Raw genomic sequence first — 21,369 nt, 5'->3', positions numbered from 1 at the left:
ACAGTAGCAAGTCTCAGCTCTGACCTTTATTAGTTGTGTCACCCTGGGCAAGTCACTTCACTGGTTCTTGCCTCAGTTTCCTTACTTGTAAAATAGGCATATTATTATTAATAATAGTAATAATACTCCCACTACCTACCTCAAAGGATCCTAGTGAGGAAAAATTCTTTGTGAATATTAGCAGACAAGAGGATAGTGAGTTATTATTATGGGATAGGGAACGGATCCGTTCTAAGTAAGGGGAATGCCATTAGCAAATGTACAGGTAAGAGGGAGCTTTTCAAACTCAAGTGTGGTTGCAATGTAGAGTACATAGATTCAGAGCTGAAAGAGATTCCCTTTATTTTACAGATGAGGAAATCGAGGATCACAGAGGTAGAGAGATGTATTTAAAGTTACTAAGGTGGTAAGTGGGAGACACAGGATTTGCATCCACCAAATCCAAGACTATATCCACTCTGTCATGCTTCTCTAAAAGAAATAGGTCCTTGATCTCTTGAGGGGTCACCTATTCCTATCCCCATTGTACAGATGAGAAACTGAGGCCCTGAGAGGGGTTTTCCGAAAGGAAAGAGTGGCTGGAAATCGTATTGGAAAAGGCTGAATCCAAGGACATTTGAATTATAGATTTATAATTCAGTTATAAATTCGTAAGAATTATTGATTTAGAACTAGAATGAATGGACCTTAAAGATCATCTAGCCCAGTTCTCTCATTTCAAAAAACTGAGGCCCAGAGAGAGGGAATGACTTGCTCAGGGTCACAGGGAGTAAGTAGCAGAATCAGGATTGGCCCCTCCCACTTCAATTCACTGCTCTGTCCATAGAACCACACTGTCTCATACCACAGGGGGTGGGGATCTTCTGCAAGCTAGGAACAGAGAAACAGGAAAAACAATGCAATTAGGAAGACGGCTGCCACTGGCAAATATGTATCTTCCTCTGTTGAGTGTAAACCCATGGAGGGCAGTTTTGTTCTTTTTTTTTGCGAGGCAAGTGGAGTTAAGTGAAAAGTCAAGTGTCTGAGACTGCTTTTGACCTCAGGTCCTTCTGACTCCAGGGCTGGCGCTCTCTCCACTGTGCCATCTAGTCGCCCCCTTATTTTTGTTCTTAGTGCTTTGAGTCCAGTGCTTGCAAGGTACAGAGTAAGTGTTTAATAAATGTTCATCAATTCGTTCATTGATTGTTCGGTAACAAGGTGGAGGATGGATGGGAAAGGGAAGAAACTAGAGCTAGAGAAATCATTGCAATTGTTCAGATGAGAGGTGATGAGGGACTGACCTAAAGTGGCTGTCACGTGACTGGAGAGGAGCCAGGCAAGAGTCAGATTTCAAAGGCAGAATCAACAACTTGGCAACTGATTGCAAATGGCGGCAGAGGAAAAAGGGGTGAGATTCAGGAGTGATCCTGATGGTGAAACCCTGAGTGACCAGAAGGACTGTGGTACCTCAGCAGAAACAGCTGTTTGAAGGAGAGGTGGGTGTGGGGGGCATTTATTTCCTATGAGGCAGCCAGGAGCTGTCCAATCAGAGTTTGGGAACGGAAGAATTGATGGGAGAAGATGGGGCTGCAGACACAGGGCTACACGTTATCCACCCACGGGTGAGGTAGCAGACATGGATGTCCCCAAGGAAGAGAACAACCAGAGGGAAGGACCATGGCAGATCCTCGGAGGACACCCTTAGAAAGGAGGACGTGGATCATTATTAATGGCCAAGGAGTAGAGGTGGTCAGCGGGGCAAGAGACAGGAGAGGCAGAACAGCTGAAGGAGAAGGGGATACCAAGAAGAGGTCAGTTTGAGTGTGGAAAGCTGCAGAGAAGCCTCAGAGAAGGAGAGCTGAGAAAAGGCCCCTGGCCTTGGCAGTGAGAGTGTGGGCAACCTGGTAGAGAGGGGTCCCCGGGGAGCAGTGGGGCAGAAAACTAGTCAGGCAAACAAGGCAAACCAAAACTAGGCAAGGAGAGTAAGGGGGAGGTGAAGAGGCTCATAGGGGACACTTAAAAAGTGGGAGAAGCAGATGTCCCCCAGAAGGAAAAACCCAGAGAGGTGGGAGGGAGCAAAATGTGTCGGGGAGGGCCATGATGAAGCCGGGCTGTCTGAAACTGGGAATGTTTATTATGGGTATCCCAAGTTTCTCTTTTCCGGTATCTATTTCTATGTCTTGGGACTTTGTTTTTATTTTTGCAAGGCCATTGGAGTTGAGTGACTAGCCCCGGGTCACACCCCTAGTAAGGGCCAAGTGATTGAGGCTAGATTTGAACTCAGTTCCTCCTGACTCTGGGGCTTGTCCATTCCCATATCTTAGGACTGACCCATCTCATCCCATTCTTAGCGTGGGACACAGGGCAAGATTTAACCTCTCTGAGATTTCTTATCCCCATCTGGAGATAATGACATGTTCACAGGCTCATTGGAAAGTTGGAAAGGAGGTAATGCTATTAACAAGGCTTGTCAAACCAAGGGCGTTATAAAAGTACTCAGCTGAGTCAAGCAAACACTTATTAACTGCCTACTGCACTCAAAGAACAGAGAGAGCACGCTCCGATTGGGGAGGACTGGAACTAAAGGGCCGCTTCCGAGCTCTGAGCATCTGTTGATCCGCATGGTCGGGAGAACTTTTTGATTGGGAGTTCATGCCACTGAATTCTTAGATCCCGTCCAAAAAATCACTAAGGTGTCATATTGGGTGGGAGGGAGACAACAATGAATCACACAGACCTCACGGGTGTATTGTAGTTCAATGGGGATCGGCAGGGGACTAGGGATGGAGCACCGCAGCTGCAGAAATCATTGTGATGCAATGGTGATGGAAGGGGAGAAAGAAGGAAGGGATGAAGGAAGGAAGGAAGGAAGAAACATTATTAAGCACCTACTGTGTGCCAAATGCTATGCTAAGTGTTTTACAAATATTCTCTCATCTGATCCTCACCACAGTCCTGGGAGGGTGGGGCTATTATTGCCCCCATTTTATATTTGAGGAAAGTGAGGTAGATGAAGGTTGAGTGACTTGCCAGGATCGTACAATCCCTCGGTATCTGAGGCTGGATCAGAATTCAGGTCTTCCTGAGTCCGGGTCTAGTGCACTTAGACATTGGGCCATCTAGCCACCGCCTATTGATGGAGCTAATGGAGGATTTCAGAATGGATTTGTGGTCAGAGAAGCTGGCTCTGAACCCTAGTTTTAACCCTTCCGAGCTGTGTAACTTTGGGGAAGTGAAAAGAACATTGGTCTTGGTGTGACCTCATAGTTACTGGATCACTCTGGGTCTCAGCTTCCTTCTTGATAAATTGAGGGAGCTGGTCTCCGTGGCCTCCGCGGTCCCTTCCAGCTCCACATCTATGATATTTATGATCCCGTTTTAACAAGATTTAGGAATGAGTAGCTCCACCCACCCAAGGGTCTGGGCCAATCAAGAGGAAGTGGACAGCTTTCTGCTTAAACCAAATACTTCCTGTTGAAGTGGATACTGTTACGCCATGAAGAAAACTTCTAGAAAATTTTGGGAGAGGAAACCTAAGCCAGGAAGATACTCCTTCCTCCCCCCTCCCTCCGCCTCTTGGAATCCTTCAAGAATCAATTCAAATTCTCCCATTAAGTCTTTCTTGATGTCTCCGGCTGCTAATGCTCTTCTTCCCAAGGCTACTTTATTTTCATATGTATTCAGCACACACATACACACACATATATGTATACATATGTGATCTACACAGACACATAGAAATATACATAGTGTCTCCCTCAATAGAGAGTAAACTTGAATTCATGGATGTTTTAGTGGGTTTGGGATCCCATCGACAGTGGTAGATACTCCTGCAAGTGATTGATAGAGATTGGGATCACCCCTAAAATGACAGGGAAAGACAATGCGGAATGTTGGAGGAGTTGTGGGAAAGCTGGGACACTGATACATTGTTGGTGGAATTGTGAACACATCCAGCCATTCTGGAGAGCGATTTGGAACTAGGCTCAAAAAGTTATCAAACTGTGCATCCCCTTTGATCCAGCAGTGTTTCTACTGGGCTCATATCCCAAAGAGATACTAAAGAAGGAAAAGGGACCCACATGTGCCAAAATGTTTGTGGCAGCCCCGTTTGTAGTGGTCAGAAACTGGAAACTGAGTGGATGCCCATCAGTTGGAGAATGGTTGGGTAAATTATGGTATATGAATATTATGGAATATTATTGCTCTGTAAGGAATGACCAGCAGGATGAATACAGAGAGGCTTGGAGAGACTTACATGAACTAATGCTGAGTGAAATGAGCAGAACCAGGAGATCATTATACACGGCAACAACAAGATTATACAATGAGGACATGGCTCTCTTCACAATGAGATGATTCAGGCCAGTTGCAATGATCATGTGATGAAGAGAGCCATCCGCACCCAGAGAGAGAACTGTGGGAACTGAATGTGGATCACAACACAGTGTTCTCACTCACTTTTTGTGGCTGTTTGCGTGCATTTTGTTTTCTTTCCCATTTTTTCCCCCTTTTTGATCTGATTTTTTTTTGCGCAGCAAGATAATTGTATAAATATGTATGCATATATTGGATTTATAACATGTTTAACATATATTGGATTACTTGTCATCTTGCGGAGGGGGAAAAGGAGGGGAAAATTTGGAAAACAAGGTTTTGCAAGAGTCAATGTCCATGCATAAATAAAATAAAAGGTTTTAATTTTAAAAAAGAGAGAAACTGGGGCCACCCATCCAGGCCTTATTCCGTGTAATCCTGTGGGCTCTCTCACTCCTAGGGTCACTGCTACTCTGTAGTACCTTCGGGATGGCCATCTATCATCCCTTGATTAGGACTGGCCTACCTCCTTTTTGTGTCCCGTACCTTCTCCGCTGTTTTGCCTGTGCAGTTTGTCATTGGTAATATACCATCATCCTTTTCACTAAATCTAAATTGGACTTCTAATTAACTGTGCAGATAGGCAGGTATCTCCAATTATGGAAATTATCATTACCTCCAGCAGCTGTCATAATTTCAGCTCCAAAATTGGCTGCTAAGGATGTAAAGAATGGTTCGTATAGCTATAAAAAGTTAGCTCTGAGAAAGGCCTTGGCCTTGGAGAGGATTCATTTTAACTCATCCTTTCAGGTAAATTGAGGCGCAGAGAAAAGAAGAGGATTTCTGAAGGTTTCATCTATTCGAGGCATAATGACGTTCTCGTAGGGGCCTAGAATTGTAGAAGTGCTTGTAGCCCCCAAGAAATGGTGGGAAGTGCCTGCGGTTCCAGGCACTGTGACAGGCTGGGGTGGGGAATATTTCGGGAGCATGGGGGTGTTCCTGGAAGCCCTGACAGCCCGTTTTTAGCTGGTTGTAAATTTTGTTCTAGATACAACTAGCTCATTTACGAGACTCTGATGGGGAAGATCCTAATGTCGAAGGAGTAAGAGGTTGTGGCAAGGACGGTCCTAGGAGCAGGTCAAGATGCCTCAGTAACACTCAGTAATGGTGCAGGGAATAGAACTCTGGGCTTGTAATCAGGAAGTCTCATCGGCATGAATTCAAATCCATTCCAGACATTTTCTAGCTGTGTGATTCTGGGCAAGTCACTTAATGCTGTTTACCTCAGTTTCTTTTTCTGTAAAATGAGTTGGAGAAGGAAACGGCAAACGAGTTCAAGATCTTTGCCAAATAAACCCCAGATGGGGTCAGGAAGAGTCGGACATGATCCAAACAAATGAATAACAATGAAAGGATCCCTTTCTAATGTCAAGAGAATTTTGAATTTATTCCTAATCCGTCCCTCAGCCTGGAAGTGAGCAGTGGTCATAGGATCATAGATCTAGAGTTCCCTTCAACTCACTTGAGCAAAATCGGAACTCGGTTCCTCGACACCGATTCTAGGTTTCTCTCCGTTGCACCACAAAATCTTGTCGATTCCAACCTCCCAATATATTTGAACATCTGCCCCCTTCTCCCCATCCCCACAGCATCCTCACCTTTTGGCTGTTAAATGGCCTCAAGTCTCTTTTGACTCCAGCCAGAAAAGTCATTTTCCTTGAGCACGGAACTGATCCGATTCCCTTCCTTGATCAACCCTAGTGACTTCCTCTTGTCTGAGGAAAAAACTCTTCTCTGTAGCTTTAACCACCTCACCCAGCCTAACCCTCTAACCTCCATGGACACTTCTCCCATCCCCACACAACCAAAATGACCTTCTGTCTTTCCTTTAATCCTGAACTCAATCTCTCTCTTTTGTCTTAGCCCCAGCTGTCCCCCATGCTTGAGATGCCTCCCTCCTTCCCTTCACCCCCTCCCCCCCAACCAGGCTCTCTCTTCCTTGAAGATGCAGCTCTGGCAGGCGCCATCTTTTGCATGAAGCTTCCCTGATACCCCAGTTGCTAGAACTCCCCCCAACCTACCTTGTGCTAAATTACTTTGTGTAGCTATGCACCCGTACAGTCTGTCCCCAAAGTCTTAGGGCAGTTTTAAGCCTTTGAAGCGAAGCTCAAAATTACATCAAAACTTTTGGGATAATATATAATATATTATAATATATACTATTTATCATATATATTTATATATTTACATATATTAACATATTTATTTATATATGTGTGATAAATTTATTAATTAATATATTTATTGGTTAACATTTATTATATAATATTTAATATATATTAATATATTTGTTAAGGTTCTATTTACATTGTGTAAGCATTTATATATAGTTGTCTCCTCCCTTAGAATGTAGATAGGATTGATTCTTCACATTTGTATCCCTAACACCTAGCACACAGTAGGCACTTCATAAATCCTTGATTACGTTGATGACTTGATATTTGCTACTTGGCTTGATTAATACATTTTGAAGGAAGGACACGAAGAAAAGACTTACCCTGACCTTGCTGTGGGCTTCAGCTTCCCCAGGAGTGAGAAGAAGGGACTGGAATAAATTATTCCTGAGGTCCTGACGTTGAAAGAATACTGAGGAATTGAAGTTTGGGGATGGGTAAGGTGGCCACCTGGTGGCCTTTTGCGAGCATTACAAGCAAAGACTTCTGGGAAGGAGATCTAAGTAGGTTATTGTTTATTCTTGTTCCAGTTGTGTCCTGGATCTGGAGGAGAGAGTGACCTTGCACAGCTCTCCCTCTCTTAAATCCAGCTCACTTGCTTGCCATGGCGTCACCTCCCCGAGGTAATGAGTACAAACAAGTAGTGTCCTACTGTTTGTGACCTGCTGGACCAGAGCACGCCCCGCCTCTCTGTCTTTCACTGTCTCCTTAAGCCTTTAGAAGTTCACCCACTACCCGGTTACAGAGGGAGGGTCCCTCTCCTAGTCTCCTAGGAAGCCAATTAGCTTCTTGTCGATTCCAGCCGAGAGCATGTCGGGAAGGCAAGTTTTAGTTAGGAGGAGCAAGATGGAGGTCCAAGGGGGTCAGAGCCAGGTTATTCCAGGGGAGGAAAGGGGAAGAACGGATGGGTGAGGGAAGAAAACGTCCTAATTCTCTCCTGAAGATCCCAAAACCTTCAGCGAAGGCTAAGAGAGGGGAGAATCTGCGAAAGATCCCTGTCATGGCAACCCCCAAATTCAGGCTGGAGAGCCCCAAAGGGAACCTTGTCCATTTCCCTGCTGCCCTGTGGAAGAAGGGCCAGAAAGGAAGAGTTGGCAGAGAGAAGGAGAGAGTTTGGGGAGACACACGTACACCCCTCAATCACAGTAGGCAGTGAGCTATTCGTGGAACCACAGATTGAGAGCTAAAAGGGGCCTCGGAATTGAGCCATTCTGGCCCCCTCATTTGATGGATGAGGAAACTGAACCATGTATCTGGAGGAGCGCCTGCTCCCTTCCACCTCTTCCCTCCATAGCTTCTCCACTAGAGAATCTTGCCTAATTTAAGTCTTTTTTGTCTCAGTTCAAATCTCTTTTCCTTGATGGGAATTACAGGAGACCTGGAAAGTCGAGCCAGGTTCCCCTTCGGCCACAAGAAGCAGGAAAGTCAAACCTCAAATGTGATTTCAAGGCCATACAAATTAAATCATGTGTAGATAGGCTTTATTTAACCCCAAATCTGGGGTATTGTGTTCATTTCTGAGCCACAAAACTAAATAAAGATTTTTTTTCAGAATTTTAATAACTAAAGATTTAGAATTTTTTTTAAAGTTTAAAATTGCATTTTGGGGGGCCCTGTATAAATGATTCACAGGACTAATCTCTCAACCTAGCCCTATCCCCAGAGCCTAGGAACCGTCTTGCCTGGCAATATCGGCTGCACTTAACAAATGCTAGGTGACAAAATGGACCCGATATTCACTTCTTCCCCGTTTCCTTCCCAAGTACATTGTAAAAATCAAATTTGATGATGTTCTCGAGAGCTCTGGATTTAAGATCAGGAAACAGGAGGTTCTCATCCTAGACTTCCCACTAACTTTACTAGTGACTAATAGTGGGAACAAAACAAGATGGTGTCTCGAGCTGATGCTCTGACACCTCAGGGAAACTTAGAACTCTGCCGTAGAGAGCCAGAGCCAGCCTTCCTCTGGGCCAGAGAAGCTGTGTGCACTGGCTACATGTACAAGGTGATGCTTGAATTAAGTCTGGATGGAAACGAGGGATTCTACTAGGGGGAGGTGAGGAAGGAGGCTATTCCGAATATGGGAGATGGCCCACAAACAAGCATGGATTTTCTGTGGGAGGCCCGGGAAGGCCAGTTTGACTGGACTTAGAGCGTGAAGGGGAGAGTAATGTGCAAAGAAGCTGGAAAGGTAGATTGGGGTCAAATTGGGAAGAATTTTAAAAGCAAATAGAAGCATTTATATTAGCTGCTAGAGGCACTTTATTATAAGGGGCAGGGGAGCAACAGGGTCAGATCTGTCCTTAAGGGAATTCGCCAGAATGGCCATGTGGATGATAGATGGCAAAGGGAAGTGATTGGAGTCAGGGAGGCCAATTTCCAAGAGGTTCTTAACCCTAATTATGTTACGGATCCCCTCTGGCAATCTGGTAGAGCCATAGAACCTTTCTCAGAATCAACAATTTAAATGCATAAAATAAAACACAGGAGTACAAAGGAAACCGATTCCATTGGAATATAATCATAAAAATTGGTTTTTATTTTTATGGACCTCCCAGGGTAAGAATGACTGAATTAGGAGGCAATGAGTAAGATGATGGCTGTGGAAGAGATGTAGTTGAAGCATAAATGGTAAAATCCGAAGAGTGTGATAAAATAGATGGAGATGAGGGAGAAGATGAAGTCAAAGATAATGCTGAAATTACAAACTGAGGGGAATGAAGGGAAAATGGCTCCCTAAGTGATGAAAGGGAAGTTCAGAAGATATCTTATACCTTCTTATTCTTTTCTTCAAATTTAATATTTCCAGTTGCGAGTCCTCCCAGGGTAATCATTAGACCACTCACCCTTGCGTTTCCTCCTCTGGACACTCTCCATCCCGTCAATATTTTTCCTAAAACATGGCGGCCAGAACTAATGGACTTAATACTCCCAATGTGGTGTGACAAGAGCAGGATCCAGTGGCTTTGGGGCATTCCTAATCCTGGGCACAGTCTCGCTTTGGATACATCTCAAGATCACATTCCCTACCTTTGGCCGCCATATTACCCTGTTGATTCACCGTAAACCTGCAGACCCTGAGGACTTTTTCAGATAAATTGGAATGTAGCTGAACCTCCCCCATCTTAGACTTTTGAAGTCGGGTTGTTTTTGCTTAAATCCCAAGCGTAAGATTTTACATTCATTGTTATTAAATTTCATCTTCTTGGATTCGGGCCAACAATGGCTTAGCCAGCTGCAAGCTTTTCCATCCAACTCTCATCTAATGCAAATTGAACAAGACATCTGTGTCTTTCATCCAAGTCACTGATTAAAAAAAGATTTGATCTCCACGCATCCTGTGCTCCCTAGCCTTTCTGTTCGGGGTCCCAAGAAAGGGGAATGGGGGCTGTATTCGGGAAAGGAACCGCCCAACTGAGTTCAAGTGGACGATCGGGACACTTTTCTCTCTATCTCATCTCCCACCTTCCACCTTCCGTTATGATTCTGCCCCCAAGGTCCCTTTATGTCTCTTCTGGGTATCCTTAGCCCTCCTGCTTTTTCTGTTTCACCTCCCACCTTCTACCTTCTGCTATGACTGTCGTCAAGGTCCCTTTATGTCTCTTCTGGGTATCCTTAGCCCTCCTGCTTTTTCTCTGTTTCACCTCCCACCTAACCTTCTGTTATGACTCTGCCTCCAAGGTCCCTTTGTATCTCTCCTGGGTATCCGTATGCCTCCTGCTTTCTGGATGCACAACAAAAGGGCACTCCTTCTTTATGGGACATGTAGCTTCCTTCCAAGAATCACTCGGGGACCGCTTTTCCTAGTTATTTAGCACACTTCCCTCCCTTTACAGTAAAAGATTCAGTTTTCTCCTCCCCAATAGAATGTAAGCAACACGAAGATGGGAATGATTTCAGTTTTGACTTTGCAGACTCAGGGCCTAGCATATGTAAAGCACCTAATAAATATTTGACAGAATCGACCCAAACTTTGCCTCCCTGGAATCGCCGTTGGCCGAGGACCTCTGTGACCCCAGCATCTTCCACATACCACGATCCCACCTCTAGAGAAAAGGGAACAGCTGCCTCAGGCCAGTGGGTCCCAGACCTCAGCCACAAGTTTATTGTTCTTAGTAGGAACTCACCACACTTTTATCAATTCAAGTTTCAGGAAGGGGAAGGGAGCAGAAGGGTAGGGAGAAGCTGTGATTCATGGCAACAGACCCGAGTGACACAATCAGAAATTCATCAGTTTGTACGACATTCGAACAGAGGAAGATCCAAATGAAACAAAACCAAGCCCCCCAAAGTAGACGTTATCAGAGAAACGACTCTCTCTCCGTGATTCTCAGCATCCAAATCGTTAGATGCGGCCCCATCCCCAAAGGACTTGGTGAGCCTTGCACCGTGTTGGCCCAAGTAAGCGGGCCCTCCCCTCCCATGATATACCTCACTTCTGCCCACCCATCCGCAGCTGCCATGATTCCGTTGACAGGATAAGATTTTAGTGGGTTAACCCTTCCCTTCCTAGAGAGTTCCCAGAACCCGATGGAAGTAACAGAGGATTTGAGCTTGGATTAGATTGTTAAGTTTCCTGAACATGTTGTCGTTTTAAATGAAAACACCCAAGATCCAGGTGGGGTAGGGGGTCCGGCCTAGCCAGTGTCGCTCTTTGCTCAGCACATCAGGGGATGTGAATCTGCACCGAACATGGGGGGATAGTTCCTACATCTGAGAGGGCACCTAAGCTGGGCATCGTTCTTGGGGCACGACCTTCCTAGGGGCCCCGACTCACTAGAGAAAATTCTCTATCGCTCTTATGTCGGCTTCCTCCTCCCCAACAGATGAGATCTGCACTCCACGATGCAAGAGCTCTGAAGCCCACGGCCTTGGGACTCAGAGGCCCATCCCATCACGTCACAGCAGGACAAGGGAAGAGGGACTGGGGATGTCATCGTCTCACTGAGGTTCTACGTGGCAGGAAGGCAGCAGTGAACAAGCAGGGGAAGGAGACTGTTCTGCGCGAGGGGAGATGAGGACCAGCACGACCAGAGGGAGGCTATTCTACTGGCCTGGGTCCCCTGGCAATCCTAGGTGGGAGGCAGCCTGGTATCAAAGGAAGGATTTGGAGGCAGAATGCCTGGACTATAGTGCAAAGAGAAGCTGGGTTAGGAGTCGGAGGACCTGAGTTTGAGCTTGCTACCGGTGTGACCTGGGCCTCAGTTTCTCAAAGGAGGTTGTTGGACTAGATGGCTTCTGAGGTCCCAATCGGCTCTAATTCGATCATTCCTTCTGTGACCTGGATTCCATTCCAGCTCATGGACTTATACCCTGTGTGACTGAAGGCGAGTCACCACTTCTCTGGACTCGATGATCTGAGGGTCTTCCCAGCTCTAGCCCCTGGGAGCCTCAGAGGAGCTGGGTAAGTGCTGGCCTGCAAAGAGCTTTGGTTCTTTTATTGGATGCCCCGCCACCGGAGGGCACCATAGAGCAGAGAGATTGAAACAAGATGGCCTTGGGAAAGAAGTGGTCAGTGCTTCGAAAGAACAAGGCCTGGGGACCTGACCCTGGCTGCTGCCCATCAGTGGAGACACCAATTGCCACCCAAAACAGGGGTCATCTCCCCAGTGAGCCAGAAGGGCTGGGGTCCCTAGAGCTGGGGGTTGGAGGGGGCCAATGGGCTCTCAGGAGATAGACACCAAATGGAAATCTAGCGCCTCAGAGTCCCGGGGGGAGCCGCTGGCTGGCAGATCCATGCATCGGTATGTATGCTGCACAGGCGGGAATACAGAAAGAGCGTGTGCCGTCAGAGCACACGCCTCTCGTGGAAACTCCCCGACTGGGGCAGATCTCAATCCATCTGTGACTCGACGCCCAAATCCTAGCGGCCCGTGGGGCCCAGACGGGATTTAAGTGTCAGAAGCGGATTCAAACTGGGTCTTGCCGAGTCCGAGACCAGAACCCCGGCCTCTGCCTCTGAGACCTGGAGATCCGGCCCATTTCTCCAACACGGGGAACTCCCTCGTATACAGTAAGTGCTAAGTGAATGTTTATAAAATGAATTTGCCCTTTAGATACTAGTATGTCAGGATGTTTTGTTTTTTAAGGTGAGGGAAGGAGCCTCTTTTTGAGAATTTCATACCCATAAAACCCCTGATAGAGGAGCCCATCCAACAGTGAGCCCTTCCTGGGTCTTTCTGAAGCTCATAGGGAAATATGGCTGGAGATAATCCTCCCTTGGATTTGGATAGGAACTGAATCTAACCCCTAGACTACCCAGCGGAGATTGGACTGCGATCTCTCTGGCCGGGACCAGGCTCCTGATTTTGGTCCAGTTGATTGGTTGAGAGGAAGGAGATGGGGGCAGAGTGGGAGAGAAGTACAGTCTCCCCACCAGACAGGGTTCCATGACGGGGCCTTCCTCCCAGCTTGGAAAAGCTAGAATGAGGATGTGTTACACCTGAGACCACAGGGGATGATAGCATTGGGTTCAGAGGACTGAGTTCGAATCTCAGCTCTCCAAGTGTCCTCCCTTGTGGCCTATTTATCTACCTGTAACCATGGAATGAAATGAAATCATCTTTGAGGTCCCAGCCTGCTCTAAATCCTAGAATGTCATCCTTTGTTGGACCCATGGATAACTACGTCCATCAACCAGCCTGGACAGAAGCTTCTTTCTTACCTCTGACCTCTCTGAGCCTCAGTTTCCTAAACAAGAGGTTGTGTTAGATGGCTTCTGAGGGCCTTGTTAACTCTAGATCTTCCTAACCTCAGTATTTTCATCTATATAATGGGCTGGCTGGAGTAGCTGGCCTCTCAGGTTCCTTCCAGTTCTAGATCAAGGACATCATGATTTGTCTTCTCCCCAAGCTACAGGAATGGGTCCCAGGTGGTTGCTCTGCCCGAGTGACAGCTGGAAATTGGGAAGTCTAATGGGACTGCCCCTTCCTCAGCTCCAAAGAAAGGTAAAAAGAGGAGAGGGAAGATGGTGATGTTCCCCACGAGGAGTTGGGACTTGGTTTGGGAAAGCCCGAGAGCAGCCCAGAACTGGCTGCTGGTCCACCTCACTTTGGTCCGAACGAACAAGTCTGAAAGTAATGTGGGATGGAGGTGAGAGCCAATCCCCTGGAAGATCCTGACTCAGATCTTTCCAGGAACTTCTCCTGTCCCCTCCCCCTCCCCCAGCAAAGTTCCTGTGGCAGCCTACCGTGGGGATGCAGGGATGGGCTTTGGAGGCTGGTGCCTGCCCGGCTTGCGTCTTCCCCTTCCGCCGACCTACCCCCGACGACCGTTCCCTAAGCCTGAGAGCTCGGGGCATCCACCCCCCCCCGGCGGGCTCACCGCTGGCAACGGGGCCGGCCCACCGGCGCCACAATCTCTCGCCCGCGTGCTGGCTAGCGTTAAGCTCGTGCCAACAGCCGGAGGAAGCTAAGCAGAGGGACCGGGGAGGGCTTAAGACACTAGAAGGGAAGCTGGAGAGTCGGATGACTCACCGTAACACAGTAAATTCTCCAGACGGAGGAATGGCGTGTATGAAAAAGAAATGAGGTTGGCCGAGGAGGGGGCTCGGTACCATGAGCGGTGTCACACGGCAGGGAGGAAGGGGCGAGGGGACCCCCGGGAGGAACGTTTCCCACAGCCTGTGCTTCTGTCTCAGCTGGCGGCTTCATTGGTCTCCCCTGGTGGGCAGGGAGTCAGTCATCCCAGACACCCTTTGGAGAACAGCAGCTATCCTGCGGTAGCTCAGCCGCTTCCTGGCTCTCAAGGTCAAGGCCTCGCTGGGGAGGGGGAAGCCAGGGAGAGAGGAGGGCCCAGCTCCTCAGGGGCCGCGCTCCAAACTGCTCCTGTTCATTGCGGGGGGAGAGGGGGGTGTCGTGATTCTGGACTCTCGGAGGCCAGAGTCTTCCCAACCACACACACACACACCTTGCAAATTGGATTCCAGAAGCCATCCAGGGCTTCCTCGAGTGTCCAGATCAGGCCTGGAGGCCACAGGGGAGGGGGCAGGGAGGATGGAAGGGCCCAACTGGCTCCTTCCAGCAGAACCCGCGCCTGTGGACTCCTCCAGGTCGGGGGGGAGGGGGACGGGGGACAGGGGAGGGGGATTGTCCACATCTGTTAGTACACTATTGTTACAAACACCATTCCTGTCGCAGAAGGGACAATCTCGGCCAAGCGCCCGGAGGAGAAGCCGGAGACGGACGGGAGGGTGCGTGGCTGCCCAGGCAAGCGAAGTGAATCCGGGCGGGAAATGGGCCTCTCTCCACCTTCTCCTCCGAGGTCAGTGCTTCTCCTGGAAGAGAGCAAGCAGCGGGTTAGGCCCAGCGGCCTCAGAGGCCCCCACCCGGACAGTCGCGGCCTCGGCCTGGCCCTCTTAGCCGGGCAGCCCCCTCTGCCCATGGCCCTGGAAGCTGTCGCCTCCTGGCCCGTGCTGCTCCCAGGGTCGCATAAGGAGCTGGCAATCCTGCCTCCAGAGACAGATGATGAGAGCCCCCCCCCCCGCCCCCTTCAGGAAAGCTCTGGAGAATTCTGGGCACGGAACGCTGCCACCGGGCAGCCGACTGACGTTGCTGTGTCATAGTGTCACATAACTACTTTCCTTTATTACAAATATAGAGCATGACTGTTATTTCCTTGTTATGGGAGAGTGGACCTGGGGAAATCATTTTGTTGTTGTTGTTTTTGTTTGTTTTTTAATAGCTTTTTATTTACTAGCTCTATGCGTGGGTAATTTTACAGGACATCGTTTTTAAAGCTCTGCTCCCCATTATAAGTAAGATGAGGCGAGGCCTGAGTGCGGAGCAGGCCTTTCTTCTCGGCCTTGGCAAATTTGACCCATCCTTCGAGGCTCGGCTCAAATCCCACCTCCCCTGCCCCGAGCGCGGAGCAATCAGCCGACCCGACTTCTCATCCGCTGCCCCCTTGTGGATTTGTTTATGTGGCTAATATTCCTGCCTCCACTGTCAGCTGTCTGGAGGGGGGGCCACAGAATATCAGAGAAGAAAGGAGCTTGGTTCCGTGATCCCTTGCCCAGAAGCAGCTCATGAAAATCCCCTCGGCGGAGGGGAGGAAGTGATGGCTCAGAGAGAAGGTTTTGCCTGCAATCACACACGGGCAGGAGCAGGATTCGAATTCAGGGCCTCCGATTCCTAGACCCAGGGCTCATTCCACACCCTGTGTCCCTGCCACAGCATGCACGCAGACACCCGACTGAGGAGCCCACCACGTGTGTTTTTGGTTAGTTTTGTTGAATTATTTATGTCCAACTCTTCATGACCCACTTTGGGGTTTTCTTGGCAGAGATACGGAAGTGATCTGTCATTCTCTTTTCCAGCTCGATTTACAGAGGGGGAAACTGAGGCACAGCTAGGAAATGTCTGAGGCTGGATTTGAACCTGGATCCTCCCAAGTCCAGGCTGAGTGCTCTCTCCACTGAGTCACCTGGCACACAAAGTCATCAATTCCTCGAATCTCCTCTATATTCCTCTTACTAGTCAAAGCAATCTTGCCTCCTAGATTAAGCTGGCTAATGGTACAGCAGAAAGAGCAGACTAGCTTCAGAACTGGGTTCAAATCTCTGGGCAAGTCCCTTCACCCTGTGTCCTCAGAAGTGAAATGCTCGGTATATCTTCGTCTGCATGAGGGCCCTCCCATTGGATCGTAAGTTCCTGGAGGGAGCCTCTTCTTGTATCAGCAGTGCTTAGCACAGTGCCTGGTACATAGAAGGTGCTTAATTAATGATTATTGATCAATGGTCGTCTCTTCCACTGGACCGGAAGCTGCTTGAGGGCCTGCATACAGTAGGCACTTAATTAGTGTTTATGGATTGATTGATGAGATGCCAGCTGAAGTCTCTTCCAATCTTGTGGCTCCCATCATGACCCCCAGCTCTGCTGTCTAATCGAGGTCACGAACCCATCAATGGCTCCCTGGTGCCTCAGATGGAGGTTCAGTCTCTCAGCCCGGCCTTCGTTCGGCCCCGGTCTAGACTGCTGACCGTTATGTCACTGGGAGGAATATTCTCCATCCCAACCAGACTGAGCCCTCACTGTTCCTACTGCTCGCCATTTATGTCCAGGGGCTTTTTCTGCATGTTCACAATGCCCTCCCTTAGCCTCTCAGAGAAGCCACTAAGTGGAGCCGTAGTGTGTAGAGCACTGGGCCTCCAGTCAAGAAGATTCATCTCCATGAGTTCAAATCCAGCCTCAGATTCTTACTAGCTATGTGACCCTGGCCAAGTCACTTCACCCTGTCTGCCTCAGTTTCCTCATCAGTAAAATGAGCCGGAGAAGGAAAGGACCAACCATTCTAATATCTCTGCCAAGAAATGGAAATGACTGGACAACAGCTAAACAACAGTAAAAGCCTCTCAAAACGCCTAGTTTCTTTCAAGACTCACTTCAAAGGCTACCTCCTACAGGAAGCCTTCCCTGTCTGCTCCTCCTGGTTAGTGATTTCTCCCACCTGCATTTACTTATTTTTCTATGTACATGGAAGGGACTTTAGAGGCACTTATCATATCACACATGAGGAAACTGAGGGCTGGGGCTGAAATGCTTTGCCCTAGGTCATACAGCTTCTGAGCAATGAGGGTCTTGTGCCTTCAAATACCGTCCCCTAGGCTTTCCCTAAACTAGAATGTAAGAGGTTCACGGAGAAGGACGACAGTACCAGCACATAGTAGGTGCTTATGAAATGCTTAGAGAAGTGACTTCATGAACGAAGATTATAGAAACTCCCAACTCAATGCATCAGCAAAGCTTAAAGCTGAGGTTAAAGTCACTGATATGATGAGCTTAAATGGTGGACCCACGGGACCGCTACCCAAACACCTAAGCCCCCAGGTGGTCCTCACTTTATGGAATCATGGAGCCATTCCTTGATTTGTACAAATACAGAATTCCCAGGAGCGGCTGCGTTCACCAGATTCGCTCTGCAGATTTCCCTGGGCTAGGACCGATGATCACATTTTACAAGAACGATGAGTTTGAGATTTGCATCGGATTTTCCATACGTTAGGGGAGCCAGCTACTTTGCTAATGAGTGACAGGATGCCGTATGGGTCAGAAAACATGGGTCTGAATCCCACCGTTGGCACTTCCTACCCATCTTGCCCTAGGCAAGATCCTTCACCTTTCTGAGCCTCAGTTTCCCCATCTGTAAAATAGGTATAATAACAGCATCTACCTCCCAGACCTGTTGTGTGGATCAAATGAGATAATATTTGTGAAAGGCTTTGCAAGTCTTCAGGGGCTAGAGCAATGGCAGTTCTTTTTTTTTTTTTTAAAGGACTCCCACAATGCAAGAACTCTTCCCTTGCCTCATTTATCTGTTTGTTAAGTGTTAGGTGTATTTTGGGGTGAATTTTTTTAATAGTCAGAATAATAGTTTCTTAAGGGCAGGGCTGTTTGGCTCATGTCTTTGTATCCCTCAATCCCCAGTACACAGTAGGTACTTAATTAAGGCTCATTGATTGATTGCTATTGGGCTTCTTATTTTTAAGGGGAGACTGGTGGGCTTCAAGGGCTCTGCTCATAAAATGAGCCCGAGAATAGTGCGGGGGGGGGAGGGGGAGGGCTTCCTTACCTCTTGTTTCCAAGTCTTGTCTTGTTGATGGATGCCATTGGTGGAACCAGAATTGCCAATGGTCTGTACACGAGAGAGAATTCATTAGGACTTCACAATAAGAGCAGCTTCCATCTCTGCGGTTTATAAAGCGCTTTCCTCATCATGGGAAACAAGGTTAAAGATTATCCTCAGATGAGGAAACTGAGGCTTTAAGAGGCCATGGGCCGGCCAGGGGTCAAAGAGATCGTTTAGGGCCACACTATCCATGAAGAGGCAGCCTAGAACAAGGAGCCACACAATCTGAGCCTTCCGTTCTTTTATGTTTTATCTTTCTCCATCAGATGGTAAGCTCTCTGGGCTCAGGAACTGCTTTCGTTTTCTAATTTGTGATCTTATCTCTCAACACACTGCCTGGCACATAGTAGGTGCTTTACAAATGTTTACTGATTTGAACCGACCCTAAGCAAGTGACTTTAAGAGGACTGAAGAATCCTAAGTGACTCTTCTCATTTTATTATTTTATTTTTATTTATTTATTTAATTTATTTTTATTTTTTATTTTTTGGCTCTTCTCATTTTAACTGGTGTTGGGGTTCCTTCTAGCGAGTCAGATTAGAATTCAGGTCTTTGTAAGTCCAAGACTGGCTCTCTATGTATGTTTTGGAGAGGGGCAAGATGGCTGTGCACAGAATACAACGCACAACCAAAGGGGAGTTCCGGAGAAGAACAGGGGGAAAGAAAACAACCCATGAGACAAGATGAATTGGTCATGTGGGAGGAGTGAGGGGCGCCACATGGGCAGCCATTAAGAACTTAGGAGAACATGAGGAAGGCTGCTAGCACATAGTGAAAATTTGGAAGAACTTGGCAGCCATTTGTGCAGAGTGGGCAAGAATGGGGAGGTCATAATACATTTTATGAATTTTTGAACCAATGAGGTCACAGTTCCGCGGGGGTATCTGAGGGCTGAGTGACATTTTACGAGTAGGGAGGAGGGCAAAGCCAGTGTCTGCTCAGAAAGCCGTCTGCCCTCTCTATTATCCTTTGCTACGACCTCTCAGATCCATCCCTTCCGCTTCCAGAAGCTGCACATTCCCATTCAATCCCCTCCAATCCAAGGGGCACCGGCCAGCTGCAAAGTGTCCCTCCTCCCTGGATTTCTGCCGAAACTTCCCCGCCAGCTCAGGCTTCCGAGGCCTGTCTCAGGCACTTGCCAGTTGTGTGACCCTAACAGGGAGGATGGCCCTAACCCATCAATCCCAACCACCTCTGGGAAAACCAGTCTGCCGCCCCCGAGTCAGGCTGGTGACGGCTGGAAGGCTCACCTGGGATTTCTCCGGGGAACTTCTCATGGCTTCCATGAGCTTCTCCATCTGTTGGCCTTGTTCCAGAGCACTGCGAAGGACATCCTCCGTGCTGACCAGGCGATGCTGGAGCCGTAGGACCTCCGACTCCGAAGACGGGTCGATCAGGGAATAGCGCCTTTGGTCCGCTGCCGATCGCTCTTTGTCCTGGCGGAGGAGATGACTCAATGGGTCAATCGTTCCCAAGCCTTGTTAAACCCTGCTACGGGGCAGATGCTGTGCTAAGGCCCGAGGAGGCAGAGAAGGGCAAAAACACTCCCTGCCTCCCAGGACCTTCTATCGGGAGGGAGAACACATCCCTAGAGTGATAGGAGAACAAGAGAGGAAGAGAACTTCCAAACCCGACTGGCCCAACTCCTCTCCAGACCCACGCCATCATCCTCCACCAGAAACAGTCCTTCTCTGCCTCCCTCATTTCACAAATGGCAGCCTCATCGGCTAACCCGGAAGCTACCTCTGACTCCTTTTTCCTTCCTTCCCCCATATGGCAGTTAGCACATCACCAAGTGCTGCTGATTCTCCTTGGGTAACACCTCCCGAATCCATCCCTCCTGCTCCAGCTCCACCCCCATCACTATCGTCCATGTTGCAGCCTCCAATCCAATCCAATCCAATCCAATCCAAGAGGCATCCGAGAGATGCAAAGCGTCCCTCTTGCCTGTGTTCCCGCGGGAACTTCCCCAGCATCCTGGGTCTTTCCATCAGCATTTTTCTGCCTCCAGTTCACAAGAATAAAAACATCAGCTCATATTAATATGATGCTTTCTAAATGACCACAGGGATCGTGGTAGAAGGAGTAAGGGATCCGAGAGGAGACAACGTAAGTTAGAATTCTGGCTCTATTTACCTACCTCCAACCACCAGGCATTTATTAAACATCTACTGTATGTGAGGCATTGGGGATACACAGGCAAAAAATGAAACACTCCCTCTTCTCAAGGAACTTACTAGCTATGACTGTGGACAAATTTCTGTGCCTCAGTTTCCACCCCTGTAAAATGAAGGGGTTGAGTTAGAAATTCTCTTTCAGCTAGGAGTCTATGATAAGGAGGCAGCATGCCATAGATTCAAATCCCATTAGTGACATTATGAGCTGAGTGACTTTGAGAGCCTCGTATAATTAAAATGCTAAGTCATGTGGTACGACCAGTTAGTGAGAGGCGTCCAGTCAGCGTCAGCATGTCTCCCTCTGTATTATGATCCCAGTGTTTGGGGATCACAAATCTAGAGCTCGAAGGACCTTGGAAGCCATCTGATCCAACCTCTTCATTTTTCAGGGGAGGAAACTGAGGCTCCACATTTTCCCTAAGCATAGAGGCACCTAGCGGTGAGAAAAAAGGGCCTGGGATGACTCATCTGTAAAACGGGATTCATAAATAGCCTGTCCGGAGGCTACAAGGATGCCCAGGTGGGCTTTTGTCTTGAAAATGCCAGTTAGAGACTCACAGAATGTGACAGCTGGAAGGGATGTAAGACACCATCTATTCCCAACCCCATTTTTAAAAAGAGGAGGAAACTGAGGCAGAAAGGGCAACTAGTGATTTGCTAAAGATCACAGAAGCAGAAAATGTAAGAATGGGAAGGGATTTCTGAGAATGGCCAGGTACACCGGTGGCTGGAGTGCTGGCCTTGAGTTCAAATCCAACCTCAGATACTTACAAGGCAAATCTATAAAATGGGCAGTTAGTAAAATGTGGAATCTCCAACATCTAAATCTATAGGTGTGTGAACCACTGAGATCAAAGCAGATCGGAAGGGGAGGGCATCTCCTCTGCCCCCTCCCGCCGATGGTCATCTTTTCATTGAGACCTTCTGAGAGGGAGAACTCGCTACCTATCAAGGGAATCTGCTTCATTTTAGATCATCTCTAGTAGGAAGACGACCAGAACTTTGAACCTGCTTCTCTGCAATGGCCGACTCTGTCC

General features: G+C 48.0%; 1 protein-coding gene across 2 annotated transcripts in view; it reads right to left on the bottom strand.

Annotated features, from left to right (window-relative positions):
• Positions 1-10,612: 10,612 nt before the first annotated feature.
• CLIP2 (CAP-Gly domain containing linker protein 2) overlaps positions 10,613-21,369 on the bottom strand; it is a 111,421-nt gene continuing 100,664 nt past the window's right edge. For both annotated transcript variants that reach the window (XM_051991953.1, XM_051991954.1), the window contains 3 exons: positions 19,406-19,591; positions 18,099-18,161; positions 10,613-14,805 (listed from right to left, as the gene is read on the bottom strand). In XM_051991953.1, coding sequence (XP_051847913.1) covers positions 14,794-14,805; positions 18,099-18,161; positions 19,406-19,591 — 261 coding nt within the window. In that variant the 3' untranslated portion in view covers positions 10,613-14,793. The remainder of the gene's footprint in view (positions 14,806-18,098; positions 18,162-19,405; positions 19,592-21,369) is intronic.

This window comes from Antechinus flavipes, chromosome 4 (assembly GCF_016432865.1).
Source record: "Antechinus flavipes isolate AdamAnt ecotype Samford, QLD, Australia chromosome 4, AdamAnt_v2, whole genome shotgun sequence".
Taxonomy (NCBI): domain Eukaryota; kingdom Metazoa; phylum Chordata; class Mammalia; order Dasyuromorphia; family Dasyuridae; genus Antechinus; species Antechinus flavipes.
Note: the sequence above shows the minus strand (reverse complement) of the source record. Positions and strands in the feature narration are given on the sequence as shown.